General features: G+C 39.5%; 1 protein-coding gene across 1 annotated transcript; it reads right to left on the bottom strand.

Annotated features, from left to right (window-relative positions):
- Positions 1–6,060: 6,060 nt before the first annotated feature.
- On the bottom strand, positions 6,061–11,932 carry LOC145895933 (uncharacterized). Its single transcript, XM_082984706.1, has 15 exons — positions 11,914–11,932; positions 11,604–11,830; positions 11,419–11,550; positions 10,842–10,997; positions 10,532–10,729; positions 10,186–10,420; positions 9,896–10,080; positions 9,399–9,593; positions 9,176–9,247; positions 8,863–9,057; positions 8,471–8,542; positions 8,210–8,401; positions 7,216–7,287; positions 6,329–6,496; positions 6,061–6,267 (listed from the first exon to the last, which is right to left on the bottom strand). The coding sequence occupies exons 1-15, from the start codon at positions 11,930–11,932 to the stop codon at positions 6,061–6,063; spliced, it is 2,325 nt and encodes a 774-aa protein (XP_082840832.1).
- Between the last annotated feature and the right edge of the window lie 8,278 nt (positions 11,933–20,210).

Here is a 20,210-nt window from a genome sequence, read left to right as displayed (position 1 = left end):
TTTTACGACGTTTCGTCTGCCTTGCGGCGAGACTTCATCAGGTATAATGCAACAAGCGAATCACACTGAAACACGCAGGGACACTTGTCAACTCACGTGATAGAGGCAGAGGCACCATACATTGCAGAAGACACAACAATTACAAAAAATTATTGTAAACTGCCGGAAAGAAAACACATTGTTCTTTATCGTTGACGCAACCACTATTTTTGTGTATGAGCAGCGACTCAAGAAATAGCCGCTTGGCGTGGTCCAGCTTCATTTCCAGGACTTGGGCTCTATCGAAGTCAACTTCATGTCTAAATGTCACCGCATGCTTGGCCAACGCAGTCTTGCTGGCATCTTTCGACGCGATATCACGGCGACGCTCTTTCAGTCGCGTCTTGAAGGCCCTCCCGGTTTCACCGATGCATACACCACTGCAATCCTTGCATGGTATCGAATAGACCACCCCCTTTGGTTCGGAAGCCTCCGTAGCAATGGGTCGTGAAATTAGATTGCCAAGCGTTGTATGAGGCTTTGTGTAACCTTTTATGCCGTAATCCGACATCAATCTTCGCAATGTTTCGGTAAGGTCAGGGACGTAGGGAATTACAACTGTTCCGCTAGTGGGCGTTTCATGCTTCTGGGTTGATGCCGTTCTCACGCTCAGGCAGGATATTGGTTTGTACGCAGCGCATTTTTGACGACACTAATCTCCTTTGCTTGGTCTTCTACTTTTGAAATGTGGGTCTTGGCTCTATCCATAAGCGATCTTACAACCGCCCTTTTATGTTCTATCGGGTGTGCCGAAAGAATCGAAGGGCAGCGACTCGTATGTGTTGGTTTTCGATAAACACGAGTATTGATAACTCCCTCCTTGTCCCGGCAAACTTCTACATCCAAGAAGGGTATTTTGCCACCACTCTCCTCTTCCAACGAAAACTTGATGGAATCCTCGATGCTGTTAATGTAGGTCAGAAAGGCCAGCACTTTTTCTGCAAGATTGGCAAACGTGTCATCCACATATCATCTCCAGTAACGCGGAGGATGCGCAAAAGTGGGAAGGGCTCTCTCTCCGATGGTTTCCATCACCATATTAGACACTACAACGGATATGGGGGGACCCATTGCCGTCCCGAACACCTGTTGGTAAAACTAACCCAGAAGAAATAGGTCGCGTTTAAAACACAATTTAAGCCCCTCTGCAATGTCTTCCCGGGATAAAAGCGTTCGATCCGCAAGCTTCTAAGCGTGCCATAACAGTGTTGATTGCTAAGGATACCGGTACATTGGTGAACAATAACACCACATCAAAGGATACCATGCTTTCATGTTGCGCCACTCGCATCTTCCGTACCTCAGCTGCAAACTCGCTTGAGATCTTCACATGGTGACTATGGACTATTACCCACCAAAGAAGCGATTATTTTCGAAACTTTGCAAGCATGTAGCTCGGGGAACCGGTAAACGACACAATCGGTGTTAAGGGTACGCCTGGCTTGTGCACTTTAGGAAGACCATACAAATGGGGCGTTCTGCCATCTGTGCAGTGTAACTGCCTAAATTCGCTCAATGTCAAAGCCTCACATTCCCTGTGCAAGTACCCGACAAGGCTTCTCTTCAACTTTTTCTTGTATCACTTAAAAGGCCCCGTAGCTTATCGTTATAATCCGCTCGGTTCATAACAACCGTACGATTGCCTTTATCCGCTGGCAATATAACGATGCTTGGATTGTTTTTAAGCTCATGTATTGCCGACAAGTATGGCGTAGGCACGTTCGGGACAAGAGTCGTGTGACTACGAATGCAACCCACCACTTTGCTCTGTAAAAGTGACTTTATGTGCGCAGGTTGGCCAATGATGCCCTTCTCAATAGAAGCCAAAATCAGTTTCTATGGAATAAATTTAGGCGAAACCGCGAACTTTAGCTCTAGAGCCAAAACATCACTCTGTTCTTTCGTAAGTTCGTGGTCAGACATGTTGGTAACCCACTTTGGTGGGTGTCCTTAACCACCAAACCTTTTCGTCTATCTCGCCATCCACCCAACATTTCATCAGATTTTGTTTTTCCTGCCTTCGTGATTCGCACTACACCTTCCTTCACGTAAGTGTTTAGCGCCGACAACATTGTCTTATCAAAGTCAATTTCCATCTTGTATGTAACCACCTGTATTTCTCTTGTGTTATTCTTAACCCGCCTGTGTGCGTCTTTTATGCGAAGTCTCAAGAAGCGAAAGCCACAGGACCGCATAATGTCTCTTCCTTCCTTGGACGCAATAGTAGATCGGAATGTTAAACTGGGGGGTAACATATTTTCCCTTAGACATGCATGATTAAAGTGCAGATGCGCTTTGCTGCGAGCGACACCTAAGTTAAGACGCATAAACCTTCTTGCAAGTCTTAAAGCTTGAGACCCATGCAGATCCCTTATTTCAACAAATATGAATTTCCTGTTGCTGCCAGGCATATTGCAATTAAAAATGTTTTGATCTTCTGGCATAAACGTACTGTATTTTTACGACGTTTCGTCTGCCATGCGGCGAGACTTCATCAGGTATAACGCAACAAGTGAATCACACTGAAACACGCAGGGGCACGAAAGAAAAAGAAAAAGGGGAACGCTGACACCGCTTGTCAACTCACGTGCTAGAGGCAGAGGCAACATAAACGTACTGTATTTTTACGAGGTTTCGTCTGCCATGCGGCGAGTCTTCCACTTTTTTCTTTTTCTTTCGTGCCTCTGCGTGTTTCAGTGTGATTCACTTGTTGCGTTATACCTGATGAAGTCTCGCCGCATGGCAGACGAAACGTCGTAAAAATACAGTACGTTTATGGTGCCTCTGCCTCTAGCAGGAACTTTTGTCAACTGACGATTTTTTTTGTCAACTAACATCCCTCTGGTAAAAATACAGTACGTTTATGCCAGAAGATCAGTACATGTTTAATTGCAATATGTCTGGCAGCAACAGGAATTTCATATTTGTAAACTTTTTGTTAAAATTGAATGCTGGTATTTCGTTGAGCAAGTAGCTAATACAACGCAACCAAGACGAACAGGTAATTGGTCAAGACACTGTATTGCTGAAATATCCTTGCTTCGGTTGAAAAGTGTTGCACTAACACCATGTTTTGAAGGTAGATAGGGCACATGTAACCTCTCTACCTTTTTGACACAGTTTTAAAGTTTTGATACTTCCAAAACAATTTTAGCAAAACGTGTTTTTATTTTGTTCGGTTTCCTGAACCAATCAAGGCTCGTCCAGTTGGAAATAGAAATTCGATTAATCCTAAACCTTATTTAATCGATGAAACTCAGGCATATGAAACGCCAAACCAATGAATTGACAACATTGCGACACAAGCCAATATGACAAACGTCTTCGGTGAAAAAGGGAACTAATGTTTTGATAAAGTAAATCGTGAACGCTGTAGTTAAGGCGTGGAGGTAATTGGTGGAAGCATTGTGGGTTCATGCGCTGTTGCAAAAACCCTGAAACCGCCTGGTTGGCATTGAAGGCACATAAAGTAAATTCTTACATAGGCCTCGACCAAAGTTTTTCAAAGACAGTTGTCAGTGGGATTACCGCCAATATGAGCAACATATTACCACAATACGTCACTCATGGATCGAGAAAAATCGTGGCTAACGCTGCGAACACGACACAACAGAAGAATCACACCAACTATCCTGTTGTGTTATACCACTCGTTTCGCTTCAACACACATATTGCTTGCGGTGTTCCATTTCATTTCAATGCGCCAAACATGTGGTTCGATACAAGCCTTATTGCCCTATGTACGTCGTGGTAAGTACATGAATTTAAATCTCGTACAGACTGGTAGCTTAGTTGCACAGCAAGAAGCGAACACCACTTATGTGCACTGGTTTAAATATAGACTCTACAAACACAACACACTAATTCGAATTATAAAAATTTTTCGCTTGGAAACTAAACATAACCTATTGCTGTTAAGGTAGATTTAATGAAATTCGTGTGGTTCCTGTGTTCAATTAGGCGGTTTAGTTGCACAGCAAGTGGAAGAAAATGTCTGTATCCATGGATACAGACATTTTCTGCCACTTGCTGGACTTGAATGCCATCAACAGGGCTGATTCAGATGCACCAGTGTCTTCAACGTTACAAAGTAAAATATAATTTCAATTAGGTCATACAACAGTACAACAACTTACATTTTATTTCGTTGGTTTGCAGAATTCTATGTTATCCGGGGAACATTCTTCTGTAATAAACTTGCAAACGCATTAAAAGTAAATGGTTACAAATGCACTCAGTGTGGGATATGGGTGTTGTTGTGCTGACAATCTATTCTAATTACCAGGAGTGTCGATTTATAGATGAATCCAATTAGCATTTTAAGGCATTCTTCAACGTAACACATGTAGGTCAAAACTTTGGCCTTCTGTGTACAGCTCACAAAGTTTATATTATTGGCCTCATGCTTATTTTTACCACAAAACGTTGGATGACACTACCATTAAGTTTAGACTAAGAAGTAAAGTTTCGAAACATATATGTTCTGCAAAAGCATAAGCGACGGGACCTAAGTTTGTTGTCTCCAAAATGCGTTGTTCTACCAAAGTGTTTCAACCCTTCTGCTTTTAATGTTTTTTGTTAAGTTAGCTGTGCCGTATGTGTTCACAAAACTACGGGAATAGGAGGAAGTCGATTAATATTTAAAAACTTAAATAATTCATTTGCACATACCGCGCATACGATCACTGGAAAAGTTATTTTGTTGTATTATTGAGGACATACTCAGTGGAACCATCCAAGGCCGCAGTGCATGTGTCAATAAATTTTCTAGGAAAGCAAACACTCGTGACATGTCGTAAAGTAACAAATGATTGTCACGTGTTTTCGTGTGCTGTTCCAAAGAATCGATAGTCGCTACACTCAAACGCAAGGTAAGCAGAGATCCTTCTTTTAATTCAGTATTGCTACCAGGGTTAGTTCATCAATCCGTAAATCTGGCTAAATGTTCACAAGGTCGAGACATCAAGGGCGTATACTCAAGCGGAACTGCGAGATAACACAAAGTTGTCTGCCATCTCCAACTTGGTAAACGTCCAGGTTGCCCTGCACTAACGATGTATACCGCCAGGCTGGACCCTCTTGTACGTAATGGCCAGGACTTACAAGATGGATATAGTGGTTTTCAGTGTTAATCCTTTTTTATCAAATTACATTCTCGATAAAATTTTCCAAAAAAATATAAATTATTTTCATGAACTGAGCAAGGTACTGTGGCGAAAGTGACACACGGTACTAATTCCTTTTTTTTTGTCTTCTTTGATGATCTGAGTTGTTTATTTAAAGCACTCCTTATTACATATATGCGCACAACACTTAAGCGGTTCGAGGTTTTTCAGCTTTAGTGGTGAGCCGTTATTGCAAAGTCCGGGCATTGTCTGAATCAGGGATGCAACGTTGCGGAGCCGATATAATTCCTTAACTGTACGAAAAGGATCCCAATTTTTTTTAAGCACGACCCAAAAGCAAAACTGTATCGCCTATTACATTTTGCATTCCTTCCATTCAATTTTGAAAAAAATAACCAAGCACGCGTCAATTGTGTTCTCGGCTGCAAAACTTAAATGCAGTTTTACAATGATATTGATATTATGCAGCCAATGTATTTTAATTACAATAAGCAAAACAATAAGCGAACACTACTTATGTACACTGCTTTATGAATATAAACTCTACAAACACAACACACTAACTCGAATTAAAAAATGTTTACGCTAGGAAACTAAACAAAAGCTATTGTAGTTATGGTAGATTTAATCAAGTTCGTGTGGCTCCTGTGTTCAATTAGGCTATTCACTTGACAGCTATAAATTGCGATACATTTTCACTGATGCATGCATTTATACAACAAAACTTTCATCAATTTTCGTGCAAAAGCAAAATAACATTGTGGCAAACAGCAACACGTATTTTTAAGCCAAAGTAGAATAGTTTATTACAGCAAATACAAGCATTCTGCATAATATCCGATAATAATCATGTAAAGTTTTCCAAAGGTAAAAATGATCGGTATGTTAATGTCTCTCATGGGGCATCGGTAGTGTCTGGATTGACAAAATCGGTGAACGGCAACTTTGGTGAATTAAGTTCTTCTACAATCCCCATTACAAACCCGCCAATAGCTCCTCCCACAGTACCAATACCAGCCCCAATAACTCCGCCCTTGTCGCCAAAAGCACCCCCAATTGTGGCCCCCAACTCAGCCCCCTTTGCTGCACCTTCTGCCCCTCCCTTCACACCGCTTTTAAGAACTCTTACAAATATGAATCTTGTGTTTGTTGTATTTCTTCACTTTCTTGTAAAATTCCTCAACTTCGTTGTTGTATCTTTCAACAAACTCATCTTTTGTGCGCGAAAATTCTTCTGTGAACTCTGCACATATTTTATCTTTTCCTTCCGTTATAAGTCTGGTGTGTTCTTCCTTTAGAACTGGCGGTTTCACATATTTCCCATCACATAACTATGAATAAAAGACATAATAAAAAAAAATCTTGTCTTTCGGCATATTTTTGGTGCGTTACAATTTTTAAATATTTTTATTGGGAAATTCCCGATTTTCGTTGCAATTGTTTTAGAACAGTAGTTCCCAAGGTGGGCGGCAACCCCCCCCCCCCCCCCCCCCCTGGTGGTGTTTGCAATCTTGCGGGGCGCGCTGGAGACCAAATGGGCGATTGGGGGGCACTAGGAAATAAATGACCGATTGGTGGGCGTTTGGTGATAGGGCAAATTTTCTCTTGTAGCGTAAGTCAGTGTTTCCCAACCGGTGGTACGTTTTAAGATATTGATTCTGACGTTACAACGAAATTTATGTATGTCACAATGTGTCATCAATCAACGCTAAATAACCGCTATTCGAAAATGAGGATTTTCGGTGGTATGGTTTACTTGTTTTTAACTAGAGTTTGGTATTGAAATATTAGAAATCAGACGAAATTGGTGTCATTCCACCAACGTCACCCATCGCGTTAATTGACAAGCAACAAGTAAATTGGTTGTGTTTTTTGTCTGTTCTATTGGGCGTTGTTAAATAACTAAGGTGTTTGGGGGGCGGTGCTAAAAAAAGTTTGGGAAACACTGATTTAGAAGAAGAAATCCGAAACGAACAATAGCAACCATGGTGCCATTTAACGATATATCCGGACCCACATGTAACCAAAAAACGGAAAATGCAAAACTTACATCTTTCATTGTTCTCAAGTAGATACTAATTTGATTCTGCAAATGTGGTTCGTTTACTTCTGTCAGTTTTTCCTGAAAAATAACGAGTGTAGTCAGCACTTTACTCTTTACTCGAAGCAACAAATGTCAGCTTTTACGACTTATTCGACAAAGTTAAAATGATGTGGCATGAAAAATTAAAACAAAATAATTAAAAGTATGACATGATGATAACTTTTAACATTTTTTGGCGAAACATGTAGTTTTAAAACGCTACAGATTTCTGAGTTACAACTGATTAAAGTTACGTTTAAACCGTTGCGTACGATATCGTACGAAAGCAAGATTATCGTTGCGTGACGTCATCGAGGGCTTTAGTCGTGCGAGAACAGCGAGCCTTACGCATAGGAAGTAGTTTTGCATCAAACAGGAGCGCTTAAACAGGACAAGCGAACAAGTGAAATAAACGGATTTGATTGCTTATTTGAGCTGCAAATAGTCACTGTTTTGACCTATTGAAGTACAGAGTAAAGTCGATGCTGCTGTATCTTTTGGATTTCCGTAATCAACGACAAATCCCAAAGATTTTGGTTTATGTCGTCACAGTGACGCATTTTTGGGTGATGCCACAACTTGCCATGACCTTTGATTTACCGTAATTTGGGGATTCTTATATTCTTGAAACTATCGGGTATATTCAGTGTGTGTACTTTTCCAATACGAACAAGGCATTTTTGACCCGAATCACTTCAAAATCGCTGCAGCGAAAAATATTGACGTTTGTTCGCCGCTTTTCTTTCTATTGTGTTGACGTAGAAGCGAAAAACTAGAAATATGTTTGTTGTAGATGTACATTTAGTTTTACACAAAGTTGCCATGGTCGTGTCACATATACTTTAATTTTGTCCTACAACTTCTTGTCACATTATTATTATTAACTAAACGTCATCGATAACCAGTCTTTCACGTAAATTAACTGTAAATAAAAACATATCCTATGTAAATTTATACTTGCCTTGGTCTGCAAATTTTCCTTCTCAAGTGTCTTATAATGAAATTTTATCATTTTCTCCAATGCATCTCGTGGAGATTCGTGTTCGAAATCAAAACCTGGCTGGTCAAGCTTTTCGAATTCTTTCATTGCAAGCAATTCGTTTTTTGAATGAACTTCATATAATATGGCTTGCGTCATACACTTTTTCTTTTCCTGAAAATATTTTTTTTGCGTTTAAATTTAAACGCATTGTAGAAGTAAAAACACAACAAGCGTAGTTACATTTTGAATTCTTTGTTTGTAGTTTTCAAAAATTTTTGAAATTTCGCTTCGGAACTTTTGGGTTCTTTGTTTCTGCAGAAAGATTTAAAAACAAGAAGTGTATACAACAGGGCACATTTATTTGCAACATTTTTTTAAAATATTTTTTAAATGTATTCTATAAACATCACCACGTTGAAAAGCTTTCAGTTGTGTGAAAAATAGCTTTTAGGTACAAAAATTTGAAGTAAATTACTTTGAATAGATAAAGGTAACACGCAAAGTTAGCTCATAGCACTCATGATGAGCACAGTTGTGTTTAAAATGATTGCTTGACATTTAAGCTTCTTATTTCTTATTCATTTGTATACAACCTGGCAATTTCAACTGAAAGTGGTTTTACACTGACTTACAAGACTCTTCTCGTTTTCTTCTTGGAATTGTTCGCGCAGCTCATCCAAAAAATCTTCGAACTGTTTGTCCAGTTTAATATCAAGGTCTGTTGGAAGGTTTAGTATCAATTCATTGTAGGATTTGAAAGCCTTGTTTCGACATTGTTTCTCAATTTCTGCAAACTGATCTTCTTCTACAAATTGTCCATTTATCGCCTATAAGTTAAATTAGTAAATGCTTTCTGTCACCAAACAACTAAAATAATTTAAACTTTTAAAATATTTATGATTTACTCCCAAATAAAATTAAAATTCATCAAACAAAACACATTACTTTATGCATTTCCTTTTTGTAGTGTTCTTTGGCTTCGCTTATACCTTCGTAAACAGTCCTTTTCCAACATTGCTTTTAAAAAAAAATTATTATTTTTAACTCTAGTTGAAATAGATTGAGAAAAAAAATTACGCCAAAACATTACAAATAATTTTCACACCAAGAAAGAGGTCAAGCTATTGTTAAAATCACAACAAGCAGTCGTATAGTGGGTTGCACGCACCAAATTAGTTTTGTTAACTTGTGTGAACACAACTAACTCCAAGTCTATGTTTTCATTCAATTGGTTCCGGTACTTGGCCAGAAACTCAACGTCGCCAAAATTTGGTTGTCTGTCAAAGTACTCCAGAGCTTCTGTTTTTAAGGTTCCATGTTTATCGGCAAAGACAAGTTGGCTGTAGCATCGTTTTTCACAGAACTGCGGGAAATTTAAATTTTTTTAACAACTGTTTACAATTTTTATAATTTTTCTACTCATACCTCGTTCATTTGTATTTTATAGTTTTTTATGCATTCTTGTATGGCGTTTCGAGCATTGTTTTCTGCTGATGCCTTAGTAAATAGTGTTAAACAGCTTTTTATATGATGGAAAGATGCGATAAAAAATTTAAAACAACTAAATTTGGAAATAACGTTCACTGGAGGGTAATCAATCAGTTTCAAAAGTTGACTAGTTTCGCTTTCAACTTTTCAAGTAAATTAGTCCAAAAAAAACTTTACCTGAGCTATTGTCGAAACTTTTGGCATTTTTCCATCGTTAAGTGCATTAAAGTAAGACAAGCTTAAACCAATGAGCTCATTTCCTGTAATCGTTTTCCCGATAGATTTCTTAATCACAACGTTTTCATGGGCAAAGAGATTTTTCACAAGTATTTTGACCGTGTCAAGAAACTCAGGTCTGACATCTGGAATAAACAACAAAAACAATAGCAGGAAAGCATCATAGACGATTCTTATTTCATTGCATTGTGGAGAAATTTTATTAGCTTTCCATAGGTTGAAAACTTCACCTTTTAATTGAAGTTGACTTCCTTCATCCACATCTCTTTCAGCAACATTTTCTCCTGGATATTTTATCAAAAAACAAGAGATGTTTTCAAAAGCATCACGCAAGCCCTTCCGAACTGATTCACTTTCTGAATTTTGTGAAGTGTTTTTTAAGACTTTTTGAAGATATTCTTCACCACCATCGAAATCACATTTGTATTTTTTGTCACCCCAGTCACGAACAAGAAACATTAAGTGCTTGAAATAAAATTGAAATTAAGTATAATGTGTAGACTAATGTAGTAAAATAAACCATTGCTAAATATTTCTCATCGTTTTTATGGAAAATGACATGAAAAGTGTAAAAACCTGAAATGATGTTTTATTGCTTTTCGGTTTGTTCTTATCAGTTTTTCTCCATTCATTGAAAGCCCGTTTTGAGGCCGAGACTAACTTTGTTGGAGCCGAGACCAACTTATTTGGGTCAGAGACTAACTTTATTGTCTCGTTGTAAAACTTTTCTACATAATCCCTCCAATGAGCGCTTGTTGCGTATTGTGTAAATAGCTGTTAAAATAGTGGTGGTTAAACCACACAGTTTTTTGTTATCGCAAAAAAAAGAAACAAATAAACAACATTTATGTACTCTAAATAACTTAGTATCGCCGCTGTGGCTAACCTGAAGATGTTGTAAGTCGTTTCCTCCAATTTGTTTGGACACATTATAGATTTGAACCGAGCTCATCAAAGTGCTAAGTGCAAATATGAAGGAACAGCCTTGCACTGAGTCTTGGTTATCAAAAGATCCTTGGGAGTCCATGAGAAATAAAGCAACCTAAAAATTAATGTATGTATTTAGACTGCAAAAGGGCATGTACTGTTGCAAAACTACGAATGTTACAAAACAGAGGCTCTCAGCCGGGGTAGCGTGGCATCATGCGGTAACGTTTTAATGTTTTGCGGTACTGTTGTTTAAGTGCACCAATTTTTTAAGACCATGTTCCGATAGGTGTAAAGCGAAGTCAAGTACATGTTTGGTTTCTATTTATCACGATTTTCATTTACCAGCATCACTTGATCACAAAGCAGCAGTTGATGAAAGACACAACAAATATTACGAATGTTCGTTGGGTCGCTATTGGGTGTCACAAAGGATTTGCAAGCTCATATTATACATTTATCAAACGCCCCAAAGCACAACTTGAAAGCATTTCAACAAGTGTAAAGCATTATAAATCATCATATTTTATCATTACTTTTGTGTTTGAAATATCAAAGAAAAATGGTTCATCCCAAATCCAAATGCCTTGTGTATCCCGATCGCCACCACCTCGCCATGGAAATCCTGCCACCAGTTCATCTTCTTTGGAATCAAGCCACGAACTCGACTGTTACAAGCGACATTTAAAACACTTACCACTACTTTTTGACATATTTTTACTTTATTATTTTTTTCCGCCCACAGATAACGGAGGAAGAAATTCAACATCAGTGATTTTCCACCCCTGAAAACTCCAGCAATTGAATAGATTGCAACCGGTGTGTTGGCCACATCTGGATGTCCAAATATTCGTTCAAGTTCTTCAGCATCGATTTCATAAATGTTTTCCTGGGAACTCGGTCGGACTATTTGTATAGCTTTGTGCTTTGGTCCAGTACCGCTGTATGCTTGAAAAAAACATATGCTAGAAATAACCGGAACTGTTTTTGCTTCATCGGGATTAAGCAACAATGTGACAGATAATACTTACCCCACTCCAGAGAAGACATTTTAACAGAAACAGATACAGATAATTCCTATAAACATTGCTACTTATTTCAAGGAAGATTTCAGAGATTCTCTAGCAAAAAAACCCAAGTAATTGTTAGTTACTCTTTGGCGAAGCACAAAATATCTTACAGAAATGTATATCCTTCCTGGAATAAAATACTCCAAAAAGCATTCCGTAGTATTTAAATATACTCAGACTTTTTCATTTTATTAGCACCGACCTGCGCAACCAAACGTAAATTCGTGCGATAACGGATTCTGTGTACTGTGGCTTTTGAAGGATATTTCGTTTACGCACGTAATCTGTCGGTCCGTTTTCGGATTCACGCACGTTAACGCAATCTGCATTCTGTGTACCGCCACCAAGTCATGTTTAAAGGTGCTTCGAAAAGTTGCGGAACATCATGGCCTTCTCCGTGCCAAATGAACTACTGAAGCTCACTTATCGTATGAGATGGACTAACGTACTTCACCAAACCATACAAGTGATCTCTGCACTATCGTCATCGACGCTCCATAACGAAGCAACAAAGTTGGCAACATTGTATATTCAAAAACCCTTAATTCGTATTTCGAGGCGTTGTTTATACTGCGGTTATATCTGGGTAGATGTTGCATTCCAATGCTGCTTACGTCGGAAAGCTAACGAAAACATTATTAGACCAAAATCACGTGATTGCTCACGAAGATTATTTGTTAGGACATTACTTGATCTAAATAAAGTTAGAAATGTTCTCATCCTGAAAAATGTCGGAAAAGTGATTTCTGTTGTCACTGGCATATACAACCCAATAGTAGCTTGTCTTCTGCAACTATCTTGCTTTAAGCAAATGAAAAAATTCAAACTATATACAGCTACTATGTGTTGCGCTGAACTTTCGTACGACTGGAGTTTCAAACGGTTTCAACCAAAGCTTTTCAAAGACAGAATATCGTTGTAAAGACACAATATCCGATGCAGAGATTACCTCCTGTATGTGCATCACATATTTAGCGCAATACGTCGCTCATGGCACAATATACCTATAGAGACACGCGCCACCATGTTTCCTGTTGTGTTACACCACTCGATTCGGTTATAAAATACTTTTAAGAAATAAAGTTAATCTGGTCAAAAATTAAATTTAAACCTTCAAAACTTTACATTCTGGTAAATAGATTAAAACGCAGCGTAAGGGCACTGAGATGAAGTTACGATCGTCGGAGCCTGTTTTATGGTCATTGTAACGAAGCGCTGTTTGAGAAACTATCGCCCCGACAATTACGACAAAAGAATTCAGTTTAACGATGCTACGAAGAGGTAGAACAAACTTCGTATCCAATAGTGATGGTTTAACATTTAGGAGCTCTGGATCAACTGGAGGTAGCCTTTTGGTTGATCATTCGCTCATGTTGTCATGGAGAAACTTCTGCAGCGCTCCGAAGTCTGAAAAGACGACATACTGCATTCAAGTGACATTTACGCGTAGAAACTGTAAACTTGTTGGCGATAAGAATGTAACAAACAAAAACACTCTAGACCAAAAAGAGGGAAAATTAATGCCATTAAAACAATAAACAACATAAGTAAAGTTGCTATGCTTATATGGGAGATGTAAAAAAGTCAGGTGTCGTTTAAAAAGATATTTCATGTAAACTTGTTTTCAGTGTGAACACTGTGCTTCGGTTCGACTTAATAAACAGACCTTTGCAAAAGTTTCAAAACGTTTTTAGTACAAGATATAAGTTATGTTGCATATAGGAGCAACGAAAACTATAATTATAACGTATGTGATGCACTCAAATTCACGTATTTGGAAAATCGAAGAATCCATCAGTTTTGAAATGAAAATATTTGTTGTTGCTTATGAAGCTGGTTTGTCGGATAAGTGAATATCTCTTCTCCATTCAATGGTTTAACGTACAATGTAGTTGGGGGGAGAATGAGAGGAAGGATAGCTTTATGGCCAACACATTTGCAGAAACAATAAAAGCATTAGCTTTCTGCCTTCCCATAGAGTAAACGGTGGAACCCTTTAAAACATATGTCAACAGCCAAAGCGAAAGTAATTCACTGCACAAAAATGGTACAAAAGGTAGCTGAGCCATTAAAAGGATTTGGAAACGCCCACAGTGGAATGAGCTAAGTCCACACTGCGCGGGGCAATGTATTTTATAGCAAAGCAAACATTTCCGATGTCAGTAGCGACTCTCAATTGCTACACGCATCATGTGATGCCAAAACTATTCTTTAGCCATGAAATACATCAACACACGGCATATGTGCCATTAACTACTGTGTTGTTGTGCCTTGTAAATTTAACATATACTTTAAGGATTATTGAGTCTTTGTTAATTATTTCAATGAAGTAGGGTGGGAGTGTATGATGGAAACTGTGTTAATTTGGTAAAAATAAACATTTCTCAACTGACATGCAAAAGTTAAAACTTGAAAGCAAATAAAGCCCATTTTTATCTTACTGCTGAGAACGGCATGAAAGTCTTCCGTACTACCCGCAGTGCCAAGTCAACAGCCAAGTCAACAATGCGCAGGGTAAAGTCATAATATATTATATAGCAAAGCAAACGTTTCCGTGTCCAAAAACTAAACGCATATCGAACGCGCTAGATTTTTGTTATTACCTTTCTTTCATGTCTAACGTTATTAATGTTGGTGTGGTATTGAGGAAAATCGCCCAAACCGATCTCACCAGCTCCGCAATACAATTATTTTATCTGTAGTGATTTGCCTACGATGTTCAATCGCACTGGTAATATTTTAATGAGCGACTTATTCTTCAGACCGCAGATAACGCCACTCACTATAACACACTGCGTATCTATAAATTGCATTGTGGGAGATTCATGATAAATCCAATTCGTGGAATACATTTCACATTTGCAAATTCTTGTCATTAGCCTGCGTCTAATGGGCTGTTTTAACCGTACCAATGCTACCAAGTACAAAGGCTCGTTTAATTGTATCTCGTTGAAATTGTTGAACATATGTCAAATGTCGAACCTATTTGTATTTGTATACTCCACCTTAACACTAATCGCGTTGATTTTTTTTGTCGCAGTTGGATATTAGCGCTATGGTGTCCGCACGTAATTGCGTCCCGCGACTATGTAAACAAAAAGTTTTCTATACCGAGATGTAGGAATCACGGCAACAAGGTTCAGTTCGAACCAACACATGGTCATCTCAACGCGTGCAAACGATCCAACACCAACAAGCAAACACAGAGAAATAAGCAAATTCTGCTTACCGAAATATTATAGTACCAGAGTCACAAAATTCGGGAGGTTTCAGAACAGCCAGTCAGTAGGAAACAGTTGCACTTAAATTATCCTTTTGCAAATATATAAATTCACAATGGGTCAGCAGCACTGGCAGGCAATAACAAGTCTACAGCACTGGCAGGCAGCAGTATTCCACTAAGACAAAGATTCGTGTGACGCAACAACGGCACATTGAGTTGACGTCAAAAAATCACAACATAGAAAACACACTCACAGCATACAAGTGGCGATGTAACACTCCCCCCCAAAATGTGGGAATAACATGAACATTTTTACAAGTATCTTCAGAAGACCGAGCAGTTAACCCGGATCATCATCTAGCAACCCAAGCTGACATCGCTCGGAAAGGTTGAGGAGGTCTCATTAGAATCAACGATGCGACACAGTTTTGTGATGGGGCGCCGAGAGACACCGCTGCTCGTCCGAACGAGCACAGTGCGAACTTTTCCTTTTTCATCGGGGTACGTCTCAATAATTCGATGTCGACAAGACAGGCATTTTTCAAGCACGCGCCGTACGGCAACACCGCCCTTGATGATCCAGTAGTCTTGTCGAACTGAAGTCCAGGTGTGTCCCATCCCGGAGTGTCCAACTCTTCATGATGGGCCAAGATTAGTCAAATGCGAAGAATGGGGTATGATTGCAGGGTGTCTCGCGAAGAAACTGATCGGCGCTTTGTCTAAGCGTCCACCAACACGGAGTACTTGATCAACCAGAACAGGTTGAACTTGTACACGGAACGACTGCAGTCAGTCTTTTTCAATCGGGAATTTCCACTTAATGCAGAGAGAAGTGAAGCAAAGCTTTTCCGCTGCTCGTACTTGACAAGTTTCAACTCGGCGATCTTCAACTTAGACAAGCCTATGTTAGTTGACGAGACAACTGATAATTTCCTTCGATGTACCAAAAACATCTTAAATCTCATCCACCAGACCACGGCTTTCTTTAATCGATGTAGGCACGAGTAACGTTCAATGATTCTATCCATAGGGTGCTTCAACTGATGTACGTCAACAGTACAGGAGGCTACAGCCTTCCCCAACGGATTAAATTCCTCCGGAACATCAACAGCATTTAGCTGGTTGCGATGGCCAGTTGGTTTCTGACTCCAGGAGAAACATTGGACCTTTTAACCAGCGACTCGAGTTGACAAGGGCATCAGCGGGCAGACCTCTGGAGGCATCATCTGCGGGATTTAATTTTGTAGGAACGTGTATCCAATTCGTAATGTCCGTCAGTCGCTCAATCACTGCCAGGCGATTGGCGACAAAAATTGGAAACCGTTTGGTTGCATTTCGAATGCTTAACAGAACAGCAGTGGAATCACTTCAGAAAACTGAAGTTTCAATAGGCAAGTCTAATTCCTTTCTCATGAGGCGATCCAACCTCGCAGCGAGCACAGCAGCGGTGAGCTCCAGCCGAGGGATCGTCTTCGTGTTCAACGGGGCAAGTCGGGATTTTCCAATCAGAAAAGAACACATCACTGTCCTGTTATTGTCTTCGATGCGAAGATATGACACGGCGCCATACGCATACTTAGATGTGTTAGCGAAAGATGCAGTTAATACTTCAATGGAGGTTTCAGTTTCCAAGACCTGAAGCAACGTGGAACGACAACATTGCTTAAGTGAGGCAACTCAGCAAGCCACCTCTTCCAGTAATCGGAAATCAAATCCGGAATGTCGTCATCCCAATTCAGTTCCAATCTGCACAAGTCCTACAGCAATAACTTGGCCCTCAGAATCACGGGAGATACGAAACCCAGAGGGTCGTAAAGTGAACTGACAGCTGAAAGGATTCCTCTACGCGTGTTTCCCTTGATGTGGGTATGTCGAATACTGATGTCCCGTCGCCAAAAACGCTGTCCACAAACACGCTCTCCCGTTGGAACATGACTTGCGCAACCTTTAGAAGACGGACATGTGCTTGGCCCCTTGCAGACGAACCAAGTGCGAGACCAAAGAGTGACCAGCCAAGAGATGTCTTTACAGCACAAGGGGTCCCCTGCGGTCCAGAACGTGTACATTGTACGTGGAAGGCTGAAGGATTATAGGCTCCGATCAGTATCGTCACAGTTCCCCCTTCCAAACGACGCAGGGGCAACTCCTGGAGGTGATTGCACTCGGCAAGCTTTTTCGCATCAGGGATCCTATTCGGCGACATGGGAATTTTGTCGATGGATAGCACTTCCGGCAACAACAACGGCTCTCCGTCATCGAGCGACGTGACTGTGAAAGATACAGTGGAGCCTTGGTACACTCGCGATTGATCTGTCAAAGTGCTCAGACAATTTTTTCGATCCTTGGACCAAGTTTATCAATCAGATCTTGTTCGCAAAATTCCCAACCTTTTTTTCTCCAATTTACACCCTGGAAGTCTTGGAAGATTAAACCCTCACTAATTTTGCAAAATAGTCATAAGGAAAGAGAGGTTTTGAAATACGTACCCGAACGTACAGTGAAAAGTTCGCAAATATCTTGCTTACAAAATTACCCCTAAGTTATGTCAAATTTACCCCGGTTGGGCACCACTGGTTCAGGGTATCAATATTCTTTTGTGTGTAAACAAGCGCTTTCCCGTCCTGCTGTATACTGTGAATGTTTTTATTGCCAGTTGTACGCAACAGCTTCTGAAAGCGTCGTTTGGAACCAACCTTGTGAGCCAGAGAGGATAGTCCGCGGATAATTCATCGGGAAGCAAATCCTCCCTCGTATCACCGAGAACCAACAGCAACTCCAACGAATTTAAAACTTCATTTTACCACCAGGTTCGATTCTCAACCCAGTCACACTAAATAAAAACAAATTGAGGACAACTTAAATAAATAATATTATTGCCTCCACATTGCTTATCATATGATTATTGTGACACGGGACCTGACGGCACTATTGGTTGAAAATTACTTGGCCATAGTGTTTCCACCTTGTTTTCTCCGTAAAGTTGCACCAAGTTTGGTGCCCAACGGATGACGGTGATTGTATAGTCACCACAAAGAGGAAGTTATAGATCAAAACAGTGGCCATCTGTATGCAATTTACACAATTCGTATGATAGGCTCCACTATGCTTAACAGAGAATAACGTTGTATGCAATATCGTCAGCAGGTGGACAGGAACAAAAAGTCGTTGTCAGAAACTTTGCCGGTTGTCGAACTTCTCGTTTACAATTTCTTGGCACTGTGGAGTTTTTGTCACTCACAAAGTCATTTTAACGCAGGTCTTATCAGGGATCGTTTGGATTGAATTTAAACTCTAGAATCTAAAACAGTTCGCTGTTGATATCGTTCAGTTTGGTCTTTATTATCGACCATAAAAATGATGCTATGGCGTTCAACATTAAGGTGAAAATTAAGGAATCAAAGAGACATTTGAACTGTGAAGTTTTCAAGTTCGCAACAAACGCAGTATGTTTAACACTTGTTGCGTTTTAATGCGTGTTCTTCTGTAAACTCCGTAATCCGACACCAATCAGGTAAACAATCTTGTATTAAGATGGCTGAAACGTACGGCAGCAGTCCAAATGAAACCACAAGTAGAAATTGTAATGGAATGGAATAATGATACAAGCCAATGTGGCCCATATAAAGCATGAACACAAGTCACAAGTGCCCGCTAGGCATGTCAGGGCGAACCAACAGGTTACGGCACTTTATAGTCCTTTATTGTTTTAGGGCCAGGGCGGTCGTTGTTTAAAGGTCTGTAATTATTACTGTACCACGTTTAGTTTGACCTTTGTACGTGGGAACCCGGTCACGAATATAAACAGTTCCAATATTACAATTTTCATATTAATATACACTGTGTTCGCTACACACTCAACAAAAGTGCACACGTTGATCTCTATCGCCGCTGGTGCCACCACTTTTATATTTGTATTGCCACTATGTGCGCTGTCGTCGTGTTGTTTTAAATGCGAGCCAGATGACTCTTCGACCTCAAAAACAATGCGCTTGTGTGTGAATTGGACGATTGGGGTTATTAATTTGGTTGGTGAGAATTTGTCGGTTAACTTGTTCATTAAATAACCGCATACAAGCAATAGGATAACAACAGACACAAACAGAAGAGAGATATTCGAAACTCCCTTTCGATCCGTTGCATTACCGGACTCTCTCTTCTCCATTCATTAGCCAGATCGCATCCTTTAGTATGTATGACACTATGGTATCATGGTATGATAGGATAATTCTATGTGAAAACTTTTCTTAATTTGCTACGAGACTACAATGCCTGGTAAAGCAATAAATTTAGAAATACCACCATAAGGTCAATAGTTGTTATGTCACAAGTGCCAACCTTTGGACTGGACTATCAGGCACGTAAGTGTTTACCCAAGTCCCAGTTGAAATGTATGCAGAAGATAGCATTCAGGCAAATATGTAACGTTACATCAACTACATGCGGCAGCATGAGCAAAATAATTATGATTTACATGGCTTTGTGGTTTCAAAAATTTTGTATACTTTTCAAATATTGTCTAATTGTGCTTTCAGTTTTAATTGTTTCAAACGGTTTCTTCGCAAACACAACTTTCATCTCAAAAGTTACAAAAAATTGGAAGCTATGGAAAAAGCGAACCCCGATTGCACAAATACTGTGATAGATTATAACTTCTAAACAAAAACCAATGAGTTGCGCAATGTTTTTCACCATATTCATATTTTCTTCGCTATTTCAGATTCAACTGAGTCCGACGTTGACCCTACAACAAATCAAACGAAAGGAAAATAAACGAACATTTACAAATTGTCGTTATTCCTCATATTTTCTCCAAACATTGATTCTTGCATTTTGTTTTCTTGAAATGCCTATGTCACTGTCGATTTTTATGCGTGGCAGAATTATTCTAGCGAATAAAATGACTCCCACGGTTTACAATCTTTTGAAAACTTTGGGCATCCCTAATATCGGTAATACGTCTACCATTGTATTTATAGACAATCTTTTGAGTGTGGGTAGCCAAATACCATGAATTCTTGGGCTAAAAAGCCGATGG

Source organism: Ascidia mentula, chromosome 3, assembly GCF_947561715.1.
Source record: "Ascidia mentula chromosome 3, kaAscMent1.1, whole genome shotgun sequence".
In the NCBI taxonomy this organism is placed as follows: Eukaryota; Metazoa; Chordata; class Ascidiacea; order Phlebobranchia; family Ascidiidae; genus Ascidia; species Ascidia mentula.
Note: the sequence above shows the minus strand (reverse complement) of the source record. Positions and strands in the feature narration are given on the sequence as shown.